General features: G+C 39.2%; 4 protein-coding genes and 1 non-coding gene across 5 annotated transcripts; 2 read left to right on the forward strand and 3 right to left on the reverse strand.

Annotated features, from left to right (window-relative positions):
• Window positions 1-456: 456 nt before the first annotated feature.
• Window positions 457-3,260, reverse strand: LOC141835984 (inositol-3-phosphate synthase). Its single transcript, XM_074723402.1, has 10 exons — window positions 2,999-3,260; window positions 2,844-2,912; window positions 2,580-2,715; window positions 2,146-2,393; window positions 1,822-2,048; window positions 1,624-1,739; window positions 1,364-1,540; window positions 1,100-1,288; window positions 974-1,036; window positions 457-755 (listed from the first exon to the last, which is right to left on the reverse strand). The coding sequence occupies exons 1-10, from the start codon at window positions 3,184-3,186 to the stop codon at window positions 636-638; spliced, it is 1,533 nt and encodes a 510-aa protein (XP_074579503.1). The 5' UTR covers window positions 3,187-3,260; the 3' UTR covers window positions 457-635.
• A 2,821-nt stretch (window positions 3,261-6,081) lies between these two features.
• On the reverse strand, window positions 6,082-11,495 carry LOC141835672 (UBP1-associated protein 2A-like). The gene is made up of 2 exons (XM_074723042.1): window positions 10,149-11,495; window positions 6,082-6,755 (listed from the first exon to the last, which is right to left on the reverse strand). The coding sequence occupies exon 1, from the start codon at window positions 11,435-11,437 to the stop codon at window positions 10,157-10,159; it is 1,281 nt and encodes a 426-aa protein (XP_074579143.1). The 5' UTR covers window positions 11,438-11,495; the 3' UTR covers window positions 6,082-6,755; window positions 10,149-10,156.
• Window positions 11,496-11,903: 408 nt separating this feature from the next.
• On the reverse strand, window positions 11,904-11,975 carry TRNAW-CCA (transfer RNA tryptophan (anticodon CCA)). Its single transcript has one exon. It is a non-coding gene; the product is annotated as a tRNA-Trp (tRNA).
• Window positions 11,976-13,824: 1,849 nt separating this feature from the next.
• LOC141835674 (29 kDa ribonucleoprotein A, chloroplastic-like) lies at window positions 13,825-16,320 on the forward strand. The gene is made up of 4 exons (XM_074723043.1): window positions 13,825-14,251; window positions 14,459-14,560; window positions 15,448-15,744; window positions 16,120-16,320. The coding sequence occupies exons 1-4, from the start codon at window positions 13,871-13,873 to the stop codon at window positions 16,180-16,182; spliced, it is 843 nt and encodes a 280-aa protein (XP_074579144.1). The 5' UTR covers window positions 13,825-13,870; the 3' UTR covers window positions 16,183-16,320.
• A 1,441-nt stretch (window positions 16,321-17,761) lies between these two features.
• Window positions 17,762-22,771, forward strand: LOC141835671 (ATPase 10, plasma membrane-type-like). Its single transcript, XM_074723041.1, has 21 exons — window positions 17,762-17,855; window positions 17,923-18,042; window positions 18,137-18,235; window positions 18,318-18,455; window positions 18,576-18,710; window positions 18,798-18,977; window positions 19,056-19,262; window positions 19,329-19,448; window positions 19,512-19,631; window positions 19,735-19,857; window positions 19,940-20,044; window positions 20,124-20,268; window positions 20,418-20,579; window positions 20,761-20,999; window positions 21,116-21,148; window positions 21,228-21,309; window positions 21,391-21,551; window positions 21,648-21,821; window positions 21,944-22,126; window positions 22,226-22,392; window positions 22,568-22,771. The coding sequence occupies exons 1-21, from the start codon at window positions 17,793-17,795 to the stop codon at window positions 22,662-22,664; spliced, it is 2,853 nt and encodes a 950-aa protein (XP_074579142.1). The 5' UTR covers window positions 17,762-17,792; the 3' UTR covers window positions 22,665-22,771.
• Window positions 22,772-23,317: the final 546 nt, after the last annotated feature.

A 23,317-nucleotide genomic window follows, 5' to 3' on the forward strand; every position in this document is an offset into this window, starting at 1 on the left:
TAATTAAAATGCTGTGCTGTTTCATCACTTGGAGGGATCACCTAAGAAAGGCTCATAGTTTATGTACAACTTCTTATGCCAAGTTCAAGCGAATTGATTCGTTTGCACCCCTAGTTGTTAGAGTTTGCTCGGTTCGAGTCGGCCTCGATATCGTCTAATTCAGTTGTGAGCTCAGTTAGTGAAATGGGCTCATTACCTTAAGAGGAGCTGTTTCTCCTATACTTGTTCCTGAGCTGTGAGTATAGCAACAAGTAAAGCTCTCTTCGCCCTCCCCGATCGTCGTTGTAGTAAGAATTGTGATGTTTTCTCTCAAACCTACTCCATTAGTGTTCATTGGCTTTCATATCTAAATTGGAGAGAACAAACAGCAAACCAGAAATTATGATTAAATAAGCCAACGTCACAGGAGACATTCAAACTTTAAAAGTATGATTTACGATCCACCATCACACTACACAACGAAAACACGCGATTCATTATATATATATATAGATAGATAGATAGATATAAACTGAGCTCTTGCCTTGAGAGGCAGAGGAAGAGGCACTACTCTCAGTGATGCATGAGAGGGGAGGAGATGAATGCCTAACATTTCCTCGCCCATTCCCATTTTCCCCCAGTCTCCATGCTTTGTTTCACTTGTACTCCAGGTTCATGTTGTTCTCAGGAGCCAGGCCAACGCAAGCCCTGAGTATGTTCTCCAGCATGGCCCTCTGCTTCGCCAGAGCATTCACCACCGGCGTGCCGGGGGGAACCTGTGTTAGCCATAACACCAAGTTAAAGAATGATGCAGGTTCCTAATGTTGAAAATTCGTGTGCCATAGTTAAAACAAGACAACAAACTTTGGAGCTGGTTCCGGATCATCCGAAATTGTTTCACACAGAAATATCTTTTGGACAATCAAAGCAGAACTAATTGTTTGACTAATTCACACTATAGAAGTGCAGACAGTTAATTATAAATTTTACTTACGAGGGGAGCTTTGGTAAGGTAGCTGAGGATTGCAGAGACTGGATGGAAAGAGTGGAATTTGCCCTGCAAAACACTCACAGTTTTGCATAAATGACTACCAAATGAGAAACAATGTCAATAACTTACTTCTCCCTCCTCCTTAAGCTGAATCCTAGTACTCAGTTCAGCAAGCAGGACTAGATCCAAAATTATGGGAGCTGCCAAGAGGGAATCCTCGCAGGTGTTGTGAAGAACGATAGTGCTCCGTCCACCCATGAATATCTCAGACGTGTATTCGTCCATAGCCCTCTTGCTGTCACCAACATATGGTACATACTGCAATAGAGCAAAGGGTGGGCATTGTAGTGTAGTCCAATAAATAATCAAAAGGATCTGTGCATTGAAACCTACCTTGATGACAATGACATGATCAGGGTGCTCCCCGGGCTCATAGAGGATGCCATTACTCGAGACCATGTCGTCGACGACGTTGCTCTTTGAGATCTCCTTGGATCGGAAGGTTTGTGGGGCAGATAGGTTCATCCCATCATTGTTTCCCAGATGATTGTAGCTAACAATAGATGTTGGCTATTTGTAGCATTCAATGTAAGACACATTCAACTAATTAGATTTGGAATGGATACAAATATAGTAAAATAAAATCTTGATACCTTGATTCCTGCCCCGACCAAGAAATCAACTAAGACGGATTTCATTTTGGTCTGCCCACTCTTGAAGTCATCCCCTCCAATAAGACTGTTTCTTTGAATGGCCATCTCAATGAGCCCTGCACAAGTATAAGAGAAGCATGAGGTATTCTAAATATCAGTCGCGAAAGTTTCAGCGCACACTTTGATCGAGCACCATACCGGGCACGAAGGTATTTTGTGGACTCCCGTTAATGTAAGGAACATTCTCCAGAACACACGCTATACCATACAATGTGGAAGGAGATATCTCGGCTTCATTCTTCTCGAGTGAGGCCATGAGATTCTCCATGGTGTCGTTGAGACCAACAATCACGTTGCTATACCTCTCTGTGTTAGCCGTCCACAGCACAACCACTTTATCCACCTTAGTCTGCTCCTTGAATTCCCTGACAACCAATGGTAAAATCGTTTGTAACGCCTAAGTTACACCATTAAATTCTAATTGCTCAGAAATGAGATCGGAACACGAAGGTAGGAGATCACCTTATATCCTTGATGATTTGTTGGACTTGCTCCGATTTGGTTCCCTTGAGGACATTGTTGGCCCGGGCACCTTGGTTTGCCGCAACAAAGTCGGGGTAGAAGATTCCAGGCAAGGGGACCATGGACTCCATGTAAGGCCTAAGCTGCTTCTGAAGGTCTATGTCCAGGACCTTGGCTCTGGCCATGGCATCTGCCATGTTCATGTTACTAATATCCCATCCACCGAACACTATATCATCTGGATTAACCTAACAAACTCAATGAAAAAGCCAGTTTCTATCACACGCAATTCCCACCAGGTCATGGTTCTGAAATTTGATGATAGAAATTCGGCAAAACAAATTTCACAAAAGAACCTGTATTTTTTTTTTCTTGGGCAGGGAAAAAGACTTGTTTTGAAAAGATTGGACCAGAAAAGACGAGTTTTTTTTTACCATAGGAAGGAGACTCTTGAAAGGGGCATAAATTTCCTCCCCATTGTAGGAGCCAACCCTGATGGTAGAAGCTTGGGTCAGAGATCCAAAATAGTCGGCCTGCTGCACCTTGTCCTTGGTTACCCAAGAGATGCCCCTATCCATCAAAACAAGTCCTCCAAATCAAACAAAAAAAAAACAATAATTTGGACATAAAGCGAGATTAACATTCTAATAATCGACAAGAACAACAAAACATTCACAAACTTTTTGGCGAAATCTTACTCTCGGTTGGCAATAACTCCGGCGGTGAGGGTGGAACCGTTGTTCCCACCCCATCCCACGAGCATCACACTACAATCCACAACAGAACGAAATCATCTTTCACCGTTAGGCGAATCAAAACGGAACTCAAGCAGGCGGAAGGGAAGAAGGGATACCCGAGCTTGGGGACGCGAGTTTGGGTCTTGAAATCATATCGGACTCTCTTCGGGCGTACGATCCATTGGTAGGCACCCTCCCGGCTCTCGTGCACCAGATCCGTCGTGTCGTAGTAGTACACCGACTCGATCTCCTCCTCCCCATACCTCACGTTGGGGCTCTCCACTCGAAACTTCTCCACAAACATCTTCCCAATCTGATCAGCGAAGCCGCCGCTTCCTCCTCCTCGTTCTCCTCCCTCCTTCTGGAACTTCTCCGCTTCGTAGGTCTCTCAACGATCCCTCGCAGCCACTATTTATAAAGAAACGACGCTCACAACGTGGAATTCGCATAGAACATCTCGGTACGGAGCACACCAGGCAGGTCGCGTAGGTTATAGTATGCGGGAGATCTGAGTCACGCGCGCTGCATCGCGTCACAGGAGGTGCTGCGGAAACCGCCACGTGGGTGACGAAGCGCCTGGAAAAGTCCAGGCTGACGGAGCTGACGCCGTTAAATAATGACGTCGTTATCCTGCCAGATAACCGCAAGCGTCGTAGCCCCCCTCCTCGCAGCCGATCACATGCGATACACGTGCCGCAAGAGGACCACCTCCCACCTCCATCTGCCGCTTTCGTTGAATTAATAAATCGACACGTACTTTTCCATAATCTTTTTTAGATTTATAAGTAATGATAACAATGTCACATCTAAAAGAGAAATTTTTTGTGGGCCCCATCCTATCGGTGAGCCCACAGCCGTAGAGATTCTTTATCGGGGACCCTACATACGTGTCCCATGGACAGCCACAAGTGTGCGCCTCAAAGCTCTTCGACTGTTTGCTTACTTCCAAAAGCGAGTCCATCTCACTTTGCTTTTTTGTTTTGTTTTTTTTTAAATAGGCACGTTCAATAAGATTTCTGTCATAGTCCACCGAATTGACCCATCACTTGACTAATCTAACTACAACATTTACCTATATAGACTTAAGTCAAAGCTCTAGTTTAGTTTGTCCATCGGCTGGTTTCCCAATATATGAATTACTAAATTGTCTTTGAAAGTGTTTAAATCCCCTTTAACAAATATAGTTCTTGTTTAATGATTCCTAAAAACAAACCATTAATTTTCTCTAAGAAATATTATCACTGTCGACAGCTGATTAAACACCTAAAAGATAGAGCAAAGAACATAAACAGAGCAACTAAAACAGTGAACAATACATTTCTCTTTGTCAAGCTCTTCTGCTGCCTATAGAGAGCCATTGCATGAAGGCCTCTTTTACAGTTGCAACATGTGCTTCTGCTGCCAGTTTGTTTCTCTGTTACAATGATTGTTCATTGGCTGAACTGATAACCTTACTTTCATGAGTTTGATTGTGCTTTGTAGTTTATAGAGTTAATATATAGTCGACAAGGGTGGCAAGCTGGCAATGAGCAACTTTAGTGTCAATTAATCAAACAACAACAATTGGCAACAAAGTAGTAGTTTGCATAAGATGACAATATAGTTTAGTTATGAAAGATCTATAAAAACTACTAAAAGTTATGTTAGACAACAATTTGCCGTTGAATTTTCAAAGGACAGATGATGGAGGGAAGAGTATCAGTAGAGACGGAACCATATCTCTAAGCGTTTGGACCTACTTCAACAAAATGCAGTTTTTTTTTTATGAAGGTATGATTAACTCAAGCATGCCTAATTGTTTCAGCAAATGAGGGTCAAAGTTGAGCAAGAAAAAAATCAATTAACTCTATCCTTTATGTGACTCCCCAAAAGAACAAGATTCAAACTGTTTTTCAACAACATTCGATGGATGGAAGTAGAATATAATTGACAACTTTTACCACTCCAGATATTATAGCTTCATCATTCCGTGTGGTTGTTCACATCTCAAAATTGAATTAAGCTTCCAACACCAGTTGGAGGATAACCTTCATGTCAAAAACTACATAGTTTTCTTCAAAGGTTTTGAAAAATCACATCTATCAGCTATGATTTCAAATGTCGATATAGTTTTTCCTTTCAAAATAGAAAACTCAATTATGTGTACTAGGTATAAGAGATGTTACCAAATGATTCAAACTAAGGATGAAATTTGACTTTTACTTTAGAGCTCCTTAATGATAATCTTTTAGCACTTCAACAATGATAAAAGAATATTAGTTAGAAATATTTTTGTGAGTTCAAAAGAACCATCAAATTTACTTTTAAACTGTGTCCTAAATGGTAATATTTAGCCACCTTAGGTCGATCTAACAGAAGCCTTAGGTTGACATATCTCTAGATTTTCGACTGACTATTGGAACCAACATTTATATCTTAGGCAGACCTAACAAAACTCTTAGTTCAGTCACCTCGAGTTAACTATCAAAAAGGCTAGATTGATCTTACAATTTATAAGTTGACTGCTTAGACTACCATCCTTAGGTCGACCTACCAATTCTCTCTAGTCAACTAATCTTTAGGCTGACCTATTTTTTTTTTTTTTTTTTTGTAGATTTGCCTACCTAAAGAAATTTAACTTTCAAGTAACTGTCAATCCTGCTTAATCACAAAAAAAAATCTTAGTCAACCAACATCTAAATAGGGTCAGGCTCTTAGAATCTCTCTTTAATTGACCCATAGGTTTACTTTCATCTCGGAGGCTAGGCATCTAGTAAGTGCTACCTAAAACCTAGATCGTCTATTAATTAACACTCGCAGCATTTCCTACCTAGGTAGAGTCAATTAAAGTGTCTTCAGGTCTAACAACATGCTCAATGGTAATCCTCAACGTTGAAACGTGATCTCGATCCATTAAATTCATCGACCAAGCTTCTTGTTCTCTTAATTTAGTAATACCAAAATTGCACACTTATAGCAGAAACAAATACAAACGTCTAATTTACAGCGTTTGATTATCAAAACATCGTGGTTAAATATCAACACCACGAAGGAGTCAAACTTATAATCTAGCCTAGGTGTTATGGGAATTCATTGTCTACATCAGCTTAAGTCATAAAGAACAAGATAGAGCATAAAGCTGCAAGTGATTGCAAAGGAACCTTCAAATAGGGAAACTATTTTTCTATCCCACAAATCATGAAAGAAAAGGTTTGCCATGCATAGACGCATATACTCAAGGACATTTATAACTCAAATGTAATGACACATTAGATGATTCATTGCCACATGCCCAGGAGTGTGATTTCACCAACACTAGTTGGTTTTCAGCAATGGCTACATGGTAAACTAATTTTGTTGTAACAAATGTTCCAAACCATGTGGTGAATAGCAAAATTATTAAAAACTAAAAAAGCAAAAATTACTAATATGATAAATAAAATATAAACCGTGGAGAGTGGAAACCACATCTTAATATTTACATAACTTAGAAGAATAGAATAAAGAAGTTTTAAAAAGAAATTAATAGGCAAAATCAGGGGTAGTAGGAAGAACAAAATCATTCACAATAAGTATCAAGCCAGTCATCTAAGAATATTAAAAATAAAACATTCTATATCACAATAAAAGGAAAAGAAAAAAAAAGAAAGTCATATAAATATATTCACAGATATAGAAATGTATCAAATGCTTAAGATAAAGTATTTGTAAATTTAACAAAATAGACGACATTGAAAATGAGGAAATCATCAAAAGTTTCATGAAAGTTACAATTTAGAACAGGTAGAACTTGAGACACAAAGCATAAAAGTTTCAATGGAAGACCTGGCCATTTAGGAACCAACATAAGTCTTTTCAGAACAACCTCCTTCAGGTCAACATTTCTTCTTGCATCTGCAAATATAAGGTCTCAGGACGATTAACAAAATAAATTTCAACATTTGGTTGTCAGGTATCTGCAAACTTTGTTGAACTGTGGATATTGTATGTGCAGGAAAATTTTAGCTTAGTTGCTAGTATATGCTCTCTCCAGAATCAAAATAACTTTAAAAAGAAAAAATACCTGACAACCAAGTAAAAAGTAATTCAAATAACGACAGGTCAAATTACAAAACATGAAGGAAGAAGAGCATCAAAAGAACTTAAAAAGAATGAATACCTAATGATCAAGTAAAAAAGCAATTCAAATGAAATAGGTCAAATTACAAAACATGAAGGAAGAATAGCATCAAAAGAACTTAAAAAGAATAAATACTTGATGATCAAGTAAAAATGTAATTCAAATGATGATAGGTCAAATTACAAAACATGAAGGAAGAAGAGAATCAAAAGAACTTAAAAGAATAAATAGCTGACAACCAACTAAAAAAGCAATTCAAATAAGGACAAGTCAAAACAAAAACATGCAAAAAGAAGCAGAAATTAAAAAAAAAAAAAATCAAATATCAGTGTAGACTATGCATAATACATATCAACCACCCAACATTGTACAAATTATATCTGTGTCAACTTGAAGAGAAGAAATTGTGACCTGGAATATCAAGTTACCTAAAATTGTTCGAAAACATTTGGACATAAATTCTTTCATTCAGAGCCAAAAACAAGTATCTACTATAGGATCTTTTATCATTAGAGAAACATAATCACTACAGCATATGCTCATCCACCAAGGTCCATCGCATCAATTGCTCATCATCAAAATCGAATTAAAATATGAGAATGGACAGACCACAGACCAGCATGAGAAAAAATTAGATCAACCTCTCTGAAGAACAAGTCACTTACCCTATTATTGCTTATATTACTAATTCTTTTCAAGTAAACAGGATTAACAGGATCTATATCACTCAAAACATAGACAAACTAAAAGATGTGTTAATTCTCAATACTGACAGGTTATTAATGTGTTGATAAAGATTGGATATAAACAAAAAAAGAATCATCCCAACAACCTGCATATTGTTTGAAGAAGTGGTTTGACCAAATCCACTGAAGAATATGATCATCTCAGGAACTTTAACTAAAAGATGTGTTAATATTCAATACTCACAACAAGTATTAGTGTTTTGATAAAGATGAGATACAAGGGGGAAAATTTTCATCACCCTAACAACCTGCAAATGATTGTTTGAAGCAGTAGTTTGAACCAAATCCACCAAAAATATAATCATCTCAGGAATTTGCATATGAAACATTCTCAAAATCACTATAAAGCTCATTGTACAACTATTTTTCATGCCAAAGTACATGAATCTCACAAATGTTTCTTAATTCCAATGAATATCATATAATAATTAGTGTATGCTATAGTTTGTATATGGATGAAATAGGTTATTACTAGCTAATATTCAAGTGATATTATCACAGAACATTATTATGCAATTGAAAAGAGAACAACTAAATCCATATATATCTCCAACATAATACCAGCTGACCAGATACCTTATGCAAAACCAATTTATCCCTACATGAATATTCTCTCACTCCCTCCCAATCCCCCCTCTCCTATCCCTAAAGTTAAGAGATAAATTGGGGATCAAATAGAGAGAAAAAAGGGAAGACATACTCAGGCTTGGTTTGGCACTGCACTTGACTTTCAAAAGTGCATTTACAAATACTTTTTGGCCGAAGCGCATTGTGTGAAAATAATTCAGTGTTTGGCAACTTATATCTCAAAATTGCATTGCAAAGCAATTACACAACCTATAATTTGGTTTTATGTAAAACAAAGATAACACAACAAACAATTAGAATTTAATTAAAAATTTTGAATAAATTATAATTTTACATTTTAATATTAAAATAATTAGATACACCCCCTACCTATGATATATACATTATCATTGTCTTTTTGCACATACATTCCTATGATTTGTGTATTCACAGCTTTTTATTATCCTAATTATTTGCATTTACATCCTAACCCCTCAAATGGGCTGTATTCTAGGGCCTTGCATGTATTATGTTAGTAGGTCTACTAAGTAATCATTAAAACAAATGAATGAGGTCATAGTTTCCAAGGTAAAAATCAAATACTATGTTGGAAGCAACACGAACAGCAACCTGATTATCACAACTTCATCAACTATATAGGAGCATTACCCAACTCAATTATCTAAGTGTTTAAATCAAATAAGCTCACATATAGCCAAAGCCATGCTTTGAATTCTTACTCTACACTTGACCTAGCTGCAATTACTTATTCCTTGCTCTTCCAAGATATTGAATTGCCTTAAGAGAATACAATAACCAGATTTAAACATCCATTAATCCATCAGACAGCTTGCCCAATGACATCAATATACCTTGTAACCTAAAAATGTACATAATCACAAATTTTTTTAAAAAAAATCCTAGAGCATTCTTAGAATATCACAAAATCTTCACAACTACCTCCCAATGCTTGAAACATGGAGAAATTGAGTAATCACACTTCAATCGAAATGAGATTCCTAGAATTAAGGCCATTTAACTTTTCATCAAGGCTCTTATGCTATTGAGGATCACATAACAACTTCCCCTATCTAGGCATCATTTAATATAGAGATAAAATGGAACTATAGTTGGTTTGATCCTAAAATGCTAGCCTCCCCAAGCATGTCAATCATATACACGAATGTCAAGCATATATTTTAGTAGAGGGATAAATCTCCCATGTGACCAGCAACTTCTATGCCAAGAAGGAACTAATATAGGTTGCCAAAATTGTTAGGCCTTGTTTCCTACAAAAGTAGCAATCAGCTTAGGCATTGTAAAATATTTTTTTGTCAGACTGTCTCCTTTAAGGGAAAGAAACAAAAAGGGAAGCTTAAAATTTTCAAAACTTTATTTGCTAAAAACACGCAAATATATATTAATAAAAAAGAGATTTGAAAAAAGAATTATCTTTTGAACTTGTTAAGATCAAATTTGAATTAATTGTTAATTGCATGCTATATTGAGTTTTGTGCCCAAATCAGGCAGAAGCAATATAGAAAGAAAAAATAAAGTAGGCAAAGAGTTCCCTAGTCTTTTCCATCCATCCCCTTTTTCTGCCAAAGGAAACAGAGGGAAAGTGTCACTGGGAAATTTTTTCTATCTTCCTTTGTTTCCTTCCCTCATAGGAAACATATTAGTTTGAAAGTAAAGTATATAATGAGAATTACTATTTTCTCAATTATCTATATTTTAAATTACTATTTTCTCGATTATCTATATTTTAAAGTAAAGTAGGTAAGTAGACATTATTGGTTAACAACAATGGCCAAAGTCAACCTAAAAATCTTATGTAAAAGGTTGATTTCTTACCATAAGCATCAAGGAAATCTTCCAAAAGACCCGCTAGGCCTCATGGATGATGACTGCCCGTAAAGGGCGCCTTGATATGACTGTAATCCTTGCAGACCTGCCAGTGCCTGAGAACCATAAGCGCCTGGAAATGCAAGAGTTCCACTTCCAATTCCCATTGCTCCCTGTTGACCCTGTGATGCGAGGAATCCAGCTGTGGGGTTCAGAGCTGCAGTAGCAACTGCTGGATTAGGTGCAACTGCTGCTAATAGAGGGTTCTGTCCAAGCAAAGCAAGGTAAGCTGCTGGGTTCTGGTTGTACAGGGCTATGTTCTGTGCAGCTGCCACAGCAGCCAATACAGACGGCGGAGTCGCAGCCAGAGAGGGAGCTGCAACTGTCGGGGTTGAAGCTAGAACTGTGGGATTGGAAGCCAAAACTGCGGGATTGGCAGCCAAAGCTGGTGCCTTTTCCTTCTGCCCTTGCTCGAAAGCCAGTCGGCAGTTCAGCTGGTGGCCCTCGAACATTTTGTACGGCTCCTCAAGTGCTTTTCTCGCCCCTTCCTGGGTCTTATAGACGAAGATAGCGAAACCCCTTGATTTACCCGTATTAATATCAAAACCAAAAGGACCCCCCTCAATCTCCCCGAACTGGGAGAAGAACGCCCTGAGACTATCACGCGTGGCTTCGGTGTGAACATTGCTGATGTACACCTTCCGTCCAAAGCTGTCACCGACGGAACAAGAAGCAACAGGGGGTCCGATGGATGCGAGCTGGCAATGGGTCATGCGGTTTTTGATCTTCTTCTCGGGCTCCTTGAGAGCCTTGACCGCGCTGGCGCGAGTGCGGAATATAACAAATCCGTAGCCCTTGGTGCGCCCAGTGACCTTATCCATAACCACGTTGCAGTCCTCAATATCGCCGTAGGGCTCGAAGACCTGCAGCAGGGTCTCGCGAGTGGAATCCCAACTGAGACCATGCACGAAGACCTTGCGATGACAGATGACGCGATCCGCCAAGGCGTTGATGTGCGCGAGGAAGGACGCATCGGCAGCGACAGCGTCGACGAGGAAGCCGATGAGCTGGTCCTTGTTGTACGACTCCAGAAGGGGCTGGATCTGATCAGGGGAAGAAACTGGAACAGGAGAGTCTTCTTGGCCGCCGCCAAACAGAATGGGGTCCTCCTGGTGCTCAACGCTGTTACCGGGGAGCAAAGCCCGCTGCTGCCGCTGATTCGTTGGCTTTAGCCGAAGCTTACGCCTCTTGTTGTTGCGATTGTTAGAACGAATCTTCTTGGCTCGCGTCTTCCCCATGGCGGACAGATCGACCGGAGATGAGGAACAAGATTAGGGTTAGGGTTTACGCGAGACGGGCGAGTCAAGAAGATGGCAATTCGGACGTTTTAAATTGCACAGCCGCAGGGTTACGTTTGGTCTGAGTCGAGTCGAGTCGACTCGACTCGGACGGGTTTGGTTTTGAAGTTTGGATGACGAGTTGAGTGAGCCGGCTCACCGGAATCGTCATTTTCTTCTCATCAACGTGAATAATAAATTAAAATATAACATTCTTGGTTTCAATAAATGAATCTGGCCTATTGTTTATTATTAAAAGTATTTAAATGTTACAAAATGTAATGTAAAAAAAACACTATAAATATTTGTAATGCATTAGTAATTAAGTTAAAATTTTTTATATAATTTATATTTAAGAACAAAACAGCTAGGCCTGCGTAATGGCCCGAGTGCCCAGTAAAAAATAAATGATCCGTAATTTAAGGATTGAACCCGACGTGAATCGAACACGCAACCTTCTGATCTGGAGTCAGACGCGCTACCATTGCGCCACGGATCCGATGTCAATTGCTCCCTGAATTATTTATTATATCCCATTACTTTAAATATTTTTTTAAAAAACTCTTATAAATACACTCACCTTGTCAGCTATCTTCAATTTTGTGGCTGATTGGTCCAATTAAGAGATATTTGATTCAGGAGTTGATGGACCCGAGTTAGATAATAGTACCTAGTCTAACTAGCTAGAATGGTCACGATCCTGGACTAATATGTTTCATGCAATTAATCTAACTAGTCAATTTAAATTCATTGGCTCAATATGTATGACCATTTGATCTCTTCTTCTAACTCATTAGACCTAATAGCATAGATTACTTTATTGATAAATCATGTGAACTGTTTCTGTTAAGATCACCTTTCGGACAAATCGTCGGGCACCTTGTTGGTAGGTTGACGGTCAAGGTGGTACCCACGAACAGCGAAGGACGAGGATAATGAACTCTGATCTGCCACCAAGCTCCGAACTGCAAGAAAGAATAAGAGAACGAGAACGGGAAGCCGGTGGGGGTGCCCTAACAACCGCTCTGATACTTAAGTCAGCTCTTTAATCGAGAAAGATAATGCAAGAATATGGAGAGAATAGTCGTGGGGTGTTGTGCGCGTATCTCTTTCCGTGGGTGCATAGGAGTTATATATATAGAATTATGAAAGAGAAAAATAAGAGAATTGTCTTTCTTAATTAAGGAAAATATTCGTTCAGTGGAGAGTTTGTTAGAAGAGATCTTCCATCGAGATAAGGAGAAAGGGGAAGCGTGGGTGGTAGAGAGAGAGCCCGAGCTGAGGTCAATTAGGACGAGCCTCGAGGTCGAGACAGAGTATGATACGATCAGGAAGAGACTCGGTGGAGTGGCTTGGACTTGGAGCTCGAAGCCAAATATCGAACCAGAGCTAAGCTTTAAGAGAGGTCGGGTGTGGAATCCCGAATTGAGCTGGATGCTGAGTCAGGTATTGGATCCCGAACATATCCAGATGTCGAGCCGGGTAGACGAGGCCCTACAACCTTTCGCGGGTTAGGAGCGTGAGCACAAAGCCAAGTTGGGGCATGGGACCAAGCTAGTCGGCTCTGAGTTTAGTCTTCTGTCCGATGTGTTGACTACTCGGGTTGGATATTGACCATCCGGACTAAGTCATACCGACCCATAACACGAATCTACCCCATTAAATCTATACGATAAGCCTTCTTCGGTCAACCTGATTAATTCATGAAGATTATCCCTTTAAGCATCCAAACTAATCAAACCAATTCATGGGCTTGCTTTGTATTCAAATTGACCCCATTCTATCCTTACTAATACGATCAACCTAGTCAGAATCTAACTCAAATAGTTAGACGTGCAACCTCCCTACACACATTCAAGTCAATATGTCCACTTAACTCAACCACGCTAGTGAAAATGACGTCATAGATAAAAAAATTAATATTTAAATATGGTGTATTTTTTAAAATGCTAGAAGTTGAATTTTATCAAACGGGATAGATTTTAATTAATTAATTGATTCATGTGGAAAAATGGAAATGAACAAAACATTGTCGTGAAATATAAGCATTTAAACTATTAAGAAAGACATTTTATTCAAACGATCAGAGTGGCGCAGCGGAAGCGTGGTGGGCCCATAACCCACAGGTCAGAAACCTCCCTCTGATAAAATTTTTTCTGTTTTTTGGATCTTCTTAGCATCCGTTCACAGCTTCTGTCTCAATTGAATTCGATGTGGGCTCCCGGCCCGGCCCAAATGAGTGAGAAAAAAGCCTAGTTTTAATATGTGTGATTTGGCAATTTTACCCCCAAAATATCTATTAAATAAAACCGTAAATAGACCAACCTTCTTTTCCACTCTCTCGTCTCCTTCTCGCTCTCACTCTCCGCCTTATCAACACCAAAACCCCAATCCATGGCGGCCTCCTCCTCCCTCATCCCTTCCCTCTCCTCCCGACTCCACTCCGTATCCTCCGCCAAACCTCAGACCTCGTCTCTCGCTATCTCCTCCCTTTCCTTTTCCCCACCCAAATCTGTCGCCCGCATCAATTTCGCCTCTTTTCGCTCTTATACCTTGCTCCCTTTCCTGCGAAGGGCGCCGACCTTGGGCTTGGGGATCGTCCCCAAGGTGGCAGTGTCGTCGGGCTTGGATCAGGAAGAGGATGTCGAGATGTCGGGTGGAGAGGCGGGGTTCTCGCCGGACTTGAAGCTCTTTGTCGGGAACCTTCCCTTCGACGTCGACAGTTCCCAGCTCGCTGGTCTCTTTCAGAGAGTCGGAAATGTTGAGATGGTTGAGGTATGCTCTAGACTTTACTTTGACCGGCTCAACTTGCTAGGGTTTGAGTTAAAACTCATGGAAATGTCTCACGTGGTAAAAGTCACAAATCCTTAAACTGCTACCTGCGTCATTCTTGTTTCAAAACTTTACATAGAGTTTCTGATGGTGTTCTTATGGCCATTTATCAGATTTAATAGTTTGCAAATTGTTACTGGTCATTTACAGGTCATATATGACAAGATAACCGGAAAGAGCAGAGGGTTTGGGTTCGTGACCATGTCTACCATCGAGGAGGTTGAAATAGCTGCTCAGCAGTTTAATGGTTATGTAAGTGAATTTGGTACACTTCATTATGGCATCAATGGAAAGGTCCAAGTATTTAAAATTTTAAAATCGAGATCTCAGATGTGATGTTTGAAGTACAATTGGTGCTATGTTTACATTGTTAATGTTATTTCTAGAGAAGGTGCAACTGAGCAACTTTCTTCCTCAAGTTTGTAACTGAGAGTAGTTGATGCAACCACCATATGAGAATTTCTTACTTAAATCAGAGCTATTGGCAGATATGAGAATTCCTTACTTCTACTTAATTCGGTAATGTGGCAGTTATGAGTACCTAAATTAAACGGACATGATGTGATAAAGAATATCTACCATGTATCGAAACAATCTAAGAAGCAACTGGCATAAACTTTAGCTGATTCTAGAATTCAGAGGAGTACCTAAATAATAATCTGTTCTCATTGTCATTGTTTTATTAGGGGATAGTAGTCTGTTAATGATGTTTTTGCACTGGCATTTTCACAGTTTAAGTTTGTAGCATAGAGTAAATTTCTATTCATTAGTTTAGCTTGTCAGTGATATAATGGATAACTTGGTCTTTCACTGTTTAGCTTGTCGAAAACTTGCCCTTGGTCCTATTGTGGATGGTGAATGTGTAAAATTGTTTTTCTCCTCCTGCTTACTTAGATATTGATATTCCAACTTAAGTTATGTTCGTGAGACAATTAGTTCATTGCCTTTGTGTTTGTTAACCTTGATTCTCTAAAAAGTAGTGCATATATGTCACTTTTTTTAACTTCTCTATTTTATGTTGTCCAGTTAATGGTTCTTTTGTTCTTTTCACCCCACATTTAAGTTGACTTTGCTTTTGCCTTCTTGCAAGAGCTGACTAGATAAAGTTGAGTAATGGTTGCAATTTCTATGATCAACAGACATTTGAAGGGAGATCATTGAGGGTCAACTCAGGGCCTCCTCCGACGAGAGATGAATTCCCATCTAAAGGATTCCGAGCTAGAACAAACCCTGGAGCTGCAAACAGAGTATATGTAGGCAATCTTTCATGGGGTGTTGACGATTCGGCTCTTGAAACTCTTTTCAGCGAGCAAGGGAAGGTTTTAGAGGCCAGGGTCATTTATGATAGGGAAAGCGGCAGATCGAGAGGCTTCGGCTTTGTCACCTATAGCTCTGCTGAGGAGGTTGGCAATGCTATAACATCACTTAACGGCACTGTAAGCAACTGCTCCGTAATATCTTTTAGGATTTGTTCTTTGTTTTATACACAACTAATGCAAACGCACATTGTCCTTTTCTTTTCTTGAAAAAATCGCACATCATATAGAGCAGTCTCCAACATCTCAATAATTAGCATCCTTAACAGATTGATCATCTGTTAGCTTCTTGTTTAGTTGGACAAAACTGAAACAGAATTTATAAGGTTTCTGAGGCAGAGTGAAGAGTAAGATCATAGGAAATCTAATCCTATTATCGAAGTATTCATACACAATAGCTGATTGTACTACATCCATGAATCTAACCCTCAATAGTTAAGGCATAGGATTCTTGTTTCCTCTATCAGATTAAGACTTATGCCCCATTTTGTGCAGGACCTGGATGGAAGATCTATACGGGTTACGGTGGCTGAACCAAGGCCAAGGCGCGACTATTGATCCTTTTCCAACAGTTAAAACTGTCTTAAATTTATTGCTGTTAGCTTCGACTCTGTGGTCTGTCTGTGGAGTCATGAACATTGCATTGCACTTTAATTGCATTTGAAAGCTTTCCCCAAGAGTAGCTTATTATTATTATTATTGGACATTTTACATGTTCATCATTATTAGACTTGCTGCTGACATTTAGAACTGAACTGCAAGTCTGCAACTAACAAGTCCACATGAAAGGGAACAGTGTAGCTGAACAAGAAAAGAAGCTCCATGGATTGAATACGCACCATGAAGAAGATTCCACAAACTTATTTGGATTGCTTGTTTAGTTCTTATGAAATTGAAGTTGTTATTCAAATGATAGCTAGGTTTAAGAAATATGCATAAAAATAAGCTAAGTGCACTTAAATTTTGCTTGATGGATGTAGACTAAACAAAATAAGAAAATAATGATGGTATTTATAGTTTTTTATAATTGACAATTAAAACTAGTGGCTTGATAATATAATATCTTTATAATTAATGATAATATTTATAAATTTATGAGAAAAACTAATTAAACTAATTAAATCAAGTTGTCAAGCTGGGTTAATACTTCAAGCAATTTAAACAATTTCTCTTGCATTATCTCACTTAAGTGAGGGTCCACTGAACATTTTTATTAGTATTTTTACCTTTTTATATAAGGGGCTCATGTGTAATTTATACATTAAAGGGGCCAATCTGAAAAATACCCCCAAACGGGCACTCGCCACTCAGAATAAACGGAGGTTGAGTGGTGAGCGGCGGCGGCCGGAAGCAGAGTTCAACGGCCCAACACCGGTCATCGCTTGCTGTGGGTGGCGACAGAGGGTGAGCGAGCGTTGCTCCGGGAGGCGGCGCTCAGGGCGACAAGGGAAACAATGCTGCTTTCATCGGTGGTTGAAATGAGGAACAGGGACGACAGATCCTAGAGGGTGAGTATTGGAAAAGGAACTTTAAGGCGCCGTTCATCGTCTGGAAGAGAATGGAGCACCAGGAGTCGGCGCCAGGCAGTTTTGGGCTTCGGCGATTGCTGATGTCGTTCGCGCCTGGGAGCATCAAGAGGTCAACGGTTGTTGGGTTCATGAAGATTGATCATTGCTTCTACGTGGATTTACAATTGACTTCAATAAAAAAATATTGTTATAGAATTAAAGGAAAAAAAAAGTCAAATCACTAATCAATGATGCTTCACATAAGAACCATTCATGGCGAGACGATCCAGATGAGAACACATGAAGAAATTGCATGGCTCGACTGATACTGCTTGCATGCCGAAGGGTAGGTTTGACTGTCGAAGTGATTTGAAGAGCCGTTGGAGGGAGTGGCGAGAAGGGCCACCCTCCGGTCAACCGCCGACCCAATCCACCTGCACCACCAGCCTCCGGCTTAAGAACTCACTCTGTTCACCTTCCCTCGGCAGAAATCTCAAGCTCCAGAGGATTCACTTTCAAAATCCTCGGTCTTCTTGAATTTTTGTCTGTGATTTTCATTCCCATTGATTAATTTTACGAGAATTCAGTGTTCTTATATACTTGTGCTTCAAAGATGTGCTCTTTTGCAGAATTTAGCGGGAAGAGAACATCACTTCAGAAATGGATGAGCTTGATAAGCCATTGCTTGATCCCGGAAACTTTAGACGCGACTCGATCGATCTGGTAACCATTTTCTAAATTGCATCACAGCCAAAGATATCTCTTAGGCTTGCTTAAGTTTCGATTACAGGAACGCATGCCCTTGGAGGATGTTTTTGAACAATTAAGAACATCTGGAGCTGGGCTTTCTTCAGCAGACGCAGAAGCAAGACTGCAGCTTTTTGGACTAAACAAGTTAGAGGAGAAATCTGTAAGTTCGATAAAGCTTGTTCAGTGTTGTCATTTGTTCTCGCTACTGTCGATTTGAGATCACGCATGATATTTAGTGGTTCATTTGAATTCAGGAAAACAAGTTTTTGAAGTTCCTTAGTTTCATGTGGAACCCCTTGTCTTGGGTCATGGAAGCTGCAGCAGTGATGGCAATTGTGCTGGCTAATGGTGGAGTGAGTTACCTCAGATCATTTCATTTTTCTTTAATTTTGTATTCCCTCTTCCTTACTCAAGTAGAAGATCATCTGGTTATAGGGCCAGGGTCCGGATTGGCAAGACTTTGCAGGGATCATCTGCCTTCTGATCATAAATTCGACGATCAGTTTCATCGAGGAAAACAATGCCGGAAATGCTGCCGCCGCGCTCATGGCTCGTCTGGCTCCAAAGTGTAAGGTAGGTTCTGAATGCTTGTTGAGTTTGCTTTGTAACACAGAAAACACCACCAACAAAAACATCAAGCTAAAACTGTCAGATTACTACAAAGCATTAGTCAATTCTGATTGTTACCAATAGGTGCTCCGAGATGCTCAGTGGCAAGAGAAGGATGCTGCTATTCTTGTGCCAGGAGACATCATCAGCATTAAGCTTGGCGACATCATCCCTGCGGATGCTCGTTTGCTCGAGGGAGATCCTCTGAAAGTTGATCAGGCAGATCCTTTTATAACTTCACCTTTGCTTTCATTATGCTCTTTAGATCCATGGAAATGTGAGGACTACTTTGTTCTGGTGATGCAGTCAGCTCTTACTGGTGAATCTTTACCTGTCACAAAGATGAGAGGTGATCTAGTATTCTCTGGCTCAATCTGTAAGCAAGGAGAGATTGAGGCTGTCGTAATCGCGACCGGCATTCACTCTTTCTTTGGAAAAGCAGCCCTTTTGGTAGACTCCACCGAAGTAGTTGGGCACTTTCAGAAGGTAAAACACCATTAAAGAGGATCACATGCCTCTTCTTTAAGCTAGTCATGTTCACTGTTGGCCAACTGAATTTTTCAGGTTCTTACTTCAATTGGGAATTTCTGTATATGCTCGATAGCAGTTGGAATAATTCTTGAAATCATAGTGATGTTTCCGATCCAACACCGCTCGTACCGGAATGGAATCAATAACCTTCTTGTTCTTTTGATTGGGGGGATTCCAATAGCCATGCCAACGGTGCTATCAGTAACACTTGCAATTGGGTCTCATCGACTTTCTCAGCAGGTACATGCTTGGAGCTTAAGCTGTAGTATCTGAAAAACTATCTCACGCCAAAATGTCGATTTACAGGGTGCAATCACTAAGAGGATGACTGCAATTGAAGAACTAGCAGGAATGGATGTTCTTTGCAGTGACAAAACTGGCACACTTACACTAAACCGACTAACTGTCGACCAGAATCTCATTGAGGTAGAAAACTGCTCTTGGTTATGAACAAAGAGTAGCTATTGACTGCCAATTCTTATCCAATAGGTTTTCAGTGAGGACATGAACAAGGACATGGTTGTACTGCTTGCAGCAAGAGCCTCAAGGCTTGAGAACCAGGATGCTATCGATACCGCCATCATTAATATGCTCGCTGATCCTAAAGAGGTAAGCAAGCAATTTTCATCTGAAATCAGAAATCCTTCAAGTAGCATTATGGTTCCCCTGAAAGTTTAAGCAAGGAGAATAACAAAAACCATTTTGAAAATAGGCACGCTCAAACATAACTGAAGTGCATTTTTTCCCTTTCAACCCTGTGGATAAAAGGACTGCTATCACATACATCGATCTCGATGGAAATTGGTATCGAGCTAGCAAAGGAGCTCCAGAGCAGGTGCCTTCATCATACATGCTCAAAACTTTTGATTTCCTTGTCTGTCAATTTCTTCCAAAACTGAACTTCTTTTGGCCTTTAGATTCTAAATCTATGTCACAATAAAGAGAAAATAGTCGGAAAAGTTCATGCAATCATCGACAAGTTTGCTGAAAGGGGTCTTCGCTCTCTTGGAGTAGCTTTCCAGGTAAAACTGGCACACAATTTACTAACTAAAAAAAAAGTTTCTACTTGGTAAATTTGATTTGTTGCATACAAAATTCCAGGCTGTTCCTGAGAAGACAAAAGAGAGTCAAGGTGATCCATGGTTCTTCTGTGGCTTATTGCCATTGTTTGATCCTCCTAGGCATGACAGTGCCGAGACCATTCGGAGAGCTCTAAACCTTGGTGTTTGCTTGAAGATGATTACTGGTATGTCTGGCATTTGATTGAATTAAAGCTGCTTTATTTGAAGTTTTCACTTGTTACTTCTCCAATGATGCCTAACAATATTCAGTGTGCACTGATTTGATGCTGTTATTCTGAAGTGCTTAAAGACAGATAGATGTATCTCCCTGCAGGTGATCAACTAGCCATTGCTAAAGAAACCGGCCGACGCCTAGGAATGGGAACCAACATGTACCCTTCTTCGTCATTGTTTGGTCGTAATAAGGATGAAAATGATGCTCTTCCTGTCGATGAACTCATTGAAAAAGCAGATGGTTTTGCTGGAGTTTTTCCAGGTATTTTTCGATGCTGTCCTGTCCAATTGAAACAAGATTTGTAATGCTATTGAAATCTCATGAACCACATTTCTACCAATATAATGCACCAGAAACTGCAATGCAATTCTTTCAAACAATTAAAAATAAAAATTTGGGTCCTGTAAGAAAGTTCTAATGCACATTCATTGTCTTATTTCAGAACATAAGTATGAGATTGTGAAGATTCTCCAAGAAAAGAAGCATGTGTGTGGAATGACAGGAGATGGCGTAAATGATGCACCTGCTCTGAAGAAAGCAGACATAGGAATAGCAGTATCAGATTCTACAGATGCTGCAAGGAGCGCCGCTGATATCGTCCTCACAGAGCCTGGATTGAGTGTCATTATAAGTGCTGTCTTGACCAGTAGATCCATCTTCCAGAGAATGAAGAACTATACAGTTAAGAAGCTTTAATAACTGATCCTCCAATCAATTTCTTTAGCAATGTTTTTTTGTTTGTTTCCTTTACTATACTCCACATATACCTTCATAGCCTTTATGTCTAAACATTGCAGATTTATGCTGTCTCCATAACAATTCGTATAGTGGTAAGCAAACTCATGTCGATATGAAGGAATTCATGTGTGTGCTCAAATCCTAATCCTACATACTTTGAGGCTTTCGCAGCTTGGATTCGTTTTACTTGCTTTGATATGGGAATATGATTTCCCTCCTTTCATGGTTTTGATCATAGCCATTCTGAATGATGGTAAAGAGTTAATTATTTTTCTGAGCTTAAACATCACCAATGCAACTTTTTTCCCCAAATGGTATGCTCTTTTCTTTTCAGGGACCATCATGACGATATCAAAGGATCGTGTGAAGCCATCAAAGCACCCTGATAGCTGGAAGCTACAAGAGATATTTACTACAGGCATTGTTATAGGGACATACCTAGCATTAGTTACTGTTCTTTTCTATTGGGCTATCATCAAGACTAGCTTCTTTGAGGTATTATAATTGTTTCTTACTGTCATTAGTTTGCAAGCTTAGCTTCAGTTCAACTTCAACCCCCTCCTTTCCCATGGGTTTCTTATTCAATAACAGACTCATTTCAAAGTTCGATCTCTACGCGGGAACACCGAAGAAGTGTCTTCTGCTATATATCTGCAAGTTAGCATCATTAGTCAAGCTCTTATATTCGTCACACGCAGTCAGGGTTGGTCATTTTTGGAGAGACCAGGAACTCTTCTGATGTGTGCATTTGTTGTAGCTCAATTGGTGAGTTCCCTAGAATTCAGTCACTAATTCATCATACTTTTACTTCTTTCGATCTTTTAGTATTCAGCTTGACTGAAAGGTTTGATCAAGATATATATCCGTAAGTTTTACACTGTGTGCAGGTTGCCACCTTGATTGCAGTTTATGCACATATAAGTTTTGCATCCATAAGTGGCATAGGCTGGGGCTGGGCTGGTGTGATATGGATTTACAGTTTAGTTTTCTACTTTCCTCTCGATATAATCAAGTTCACCGTTCGATACACTCTCAGTGGAGAAGCATGGAATCTGCTATTTGACAGAAAGGTAACAAGCTCGATCAGCTAAATTTTGTAGCCAAATTCTTGTTGTAAACTCTAGAGACTGATAGCAAGAGTCGATAAGTTATGTCATTGCCTATTACAGACTGCTTTTACAAGTAGAAAGAGCTTTGGAAAGGAAGATAGAGAGGCTCAATGGTTGATCTCCCAGCAATCCTTGCAAGGTCTTCTATCTCCTGATATCATGAACAATGGACAACGACGACCGTCTTTGATCGCTGAACAGGCAAAGAGGCGTGCCGAAATAGCAAGGTAACAAACAGATTAATGACTCTCAACATGTTGATTTCTGAATTGTACTGAAACTTTTAAATCCAAGTTCAAGCCAAACTCTGCAACAGATGCTGATACTAGGAAGGATCATGACTTCTACAACATTTACTTTCATAACAATTCCTTCAGTTTGTTTCTTTAATATCGCTTGCAGATTGGGAGAAATACACACACTAAGGGCGCATGTCGAATCTGTAGTGAGATTGAAGAAATTAGATATCGACGTTATTCAAGGTGGCCACACAGTGTGATTCCGACGATAAGAAGAAACATTTGGTTTAATTTTACAGGCTACAAGATGTTTCAGATTCTGAATTTTCTAGTGAGAACATTTACGTGGATTTGTGATGTAGTTGAGGCCATTAGTTTTCAAAGAGTTGTGTGCCATTTTTTGAGTTGTGAACAAATAATTTATGTGTTTTTGTAAATCAGTCAATAATCAACACACTGTAGGGCTGTCACGTGCAAGAAGGGGGGTGAATCTCGTTCGTTCAATTTCATAATATTTTATCAATTAATTTTAAAATTATAAGTATTTTATTATAATTAGGTTTATGGATTTTAATTTCTTTACTCATTTAAATTATATTTGTTTGAATTATTAATTTATTTTTATTAAATTTTATTTTTAAATTTTAGTATTTAATTATAACAATTTTAGATTTAATTTTAAAATTTTAATTATTGAGTTTTAGGATTTATTTTGTTAAGATAATCTTTGACTTGGTAAGATTAACTTTTATCTTATTAACATTTGAAAATTTTAACTTTGATTTTAAATCTGAAATTATCTTAACTAAATTAAGATTATTTTTATTTAAATTCAAATTATTTAAATTAATTAAATTTGAATCGTTAGATTTAATTTGATAATTATTTACATTAATTTTATCTTAATTAGTTA

The sequence above is a fragment of the Curcuma longa genome, chromosome 10 (genome assembly GCF_044706935.1).
Source record: "Curcuma longa cultivar G26 ecotype Majalengka, Jawa Barat chromosome 10, ITB_CL_G26_1.1, whole genome shotgun sequence".
Classification (NCBI taxonomy): domain Eukaryota; kingdom Viridiplantae; phylum Streptophyta; class Magnoliopsida; order Zingiberales; family Zingiberaceae; genus Curcuma; species Curcuma longa.

What these genes read in the sequence shown, in the direction of transcription:
- LOC141835984 (XM_074723402.1), bottom strand. Translation starts at nt 3,186, where the DNA reads ATGTTTGTGGAGAAGTTTCGAGTGGAGAGCCCCAACGTGAGGTATGGG. An exon ending in ATCATGTCATTGTCATCAAG is followed by an intron (nt 1,289 to 1,363) that starts GTAGGTTTCAAT and finishes GCTCTATTGCAG; the next exon opens with TATGTACCATATGTTGGTGA. An exon ending in AGCTTAAGGAGGAGGGAGAA is followed by an intron (nt 1,037 to 1,099) that starts GTAAGTTATTGA and finishes AGTGTTTTGCAG; the next exon opens with GGCAAATTCCACTCTTTCCA.
- LOC141835672 (XM_074723042.1), bottom strand. Translation starts at nt 11,437, where the DNA reads ATGGGGAAGACGCGAGCCAAGAAGATTCGTTCTAACAATCGCAACAAC.
- LOC141835674 (XM_074723043.1), top strand. Translation starts at nt 13,871, where the DNA reads ATGGCGGCCTCCTCCTCCCTCATCCCTTCCCTCTCCTCCCGACTCCAC. An exon ending in CTCAGCAGTTTAATGGTTAT is followed by an intron (nt 14,561 to 15,447) that starts GTAAGTGAATTT and finishes TATGATCAACAG; the next exon opens with ACATTTGAAGGGAGATCATT. An exon ending in TAACATCACTTAACGGCACT is followed by an intron (nt 15,745 to 16,119) that starts GTAAGCAACTGC and finishes CATTTTGTGCAG; the next exon opens with GACCTGGATGGAAGATCTAT.
- LOC141835671 (XM_074723041.1), top strand. Translation starts at nt 17,793, where the DNA reads ATGGATGAGCTTGATAAGCCATTGCTTGATCCCGGAAACTTTAGACGC. An exon ending in GCAAAGGAGCTCCAGAGCAG is followed by an intron (nt 19,858 to 19,939) that starts GTGCCTTCATCA and finishes TTTGGCCTTTAG; the next exon opens with ATTCTAAATCTATGTCACAA. An exon ending in CATAGCCATTCTGAATGATG is followed by an intron (nt 21,310 to 21,390) that starts GTAAAGAGTTAA and finishes TTTTCTTTTCAG; the next exon opens with GGACCATCATGACGATATCA.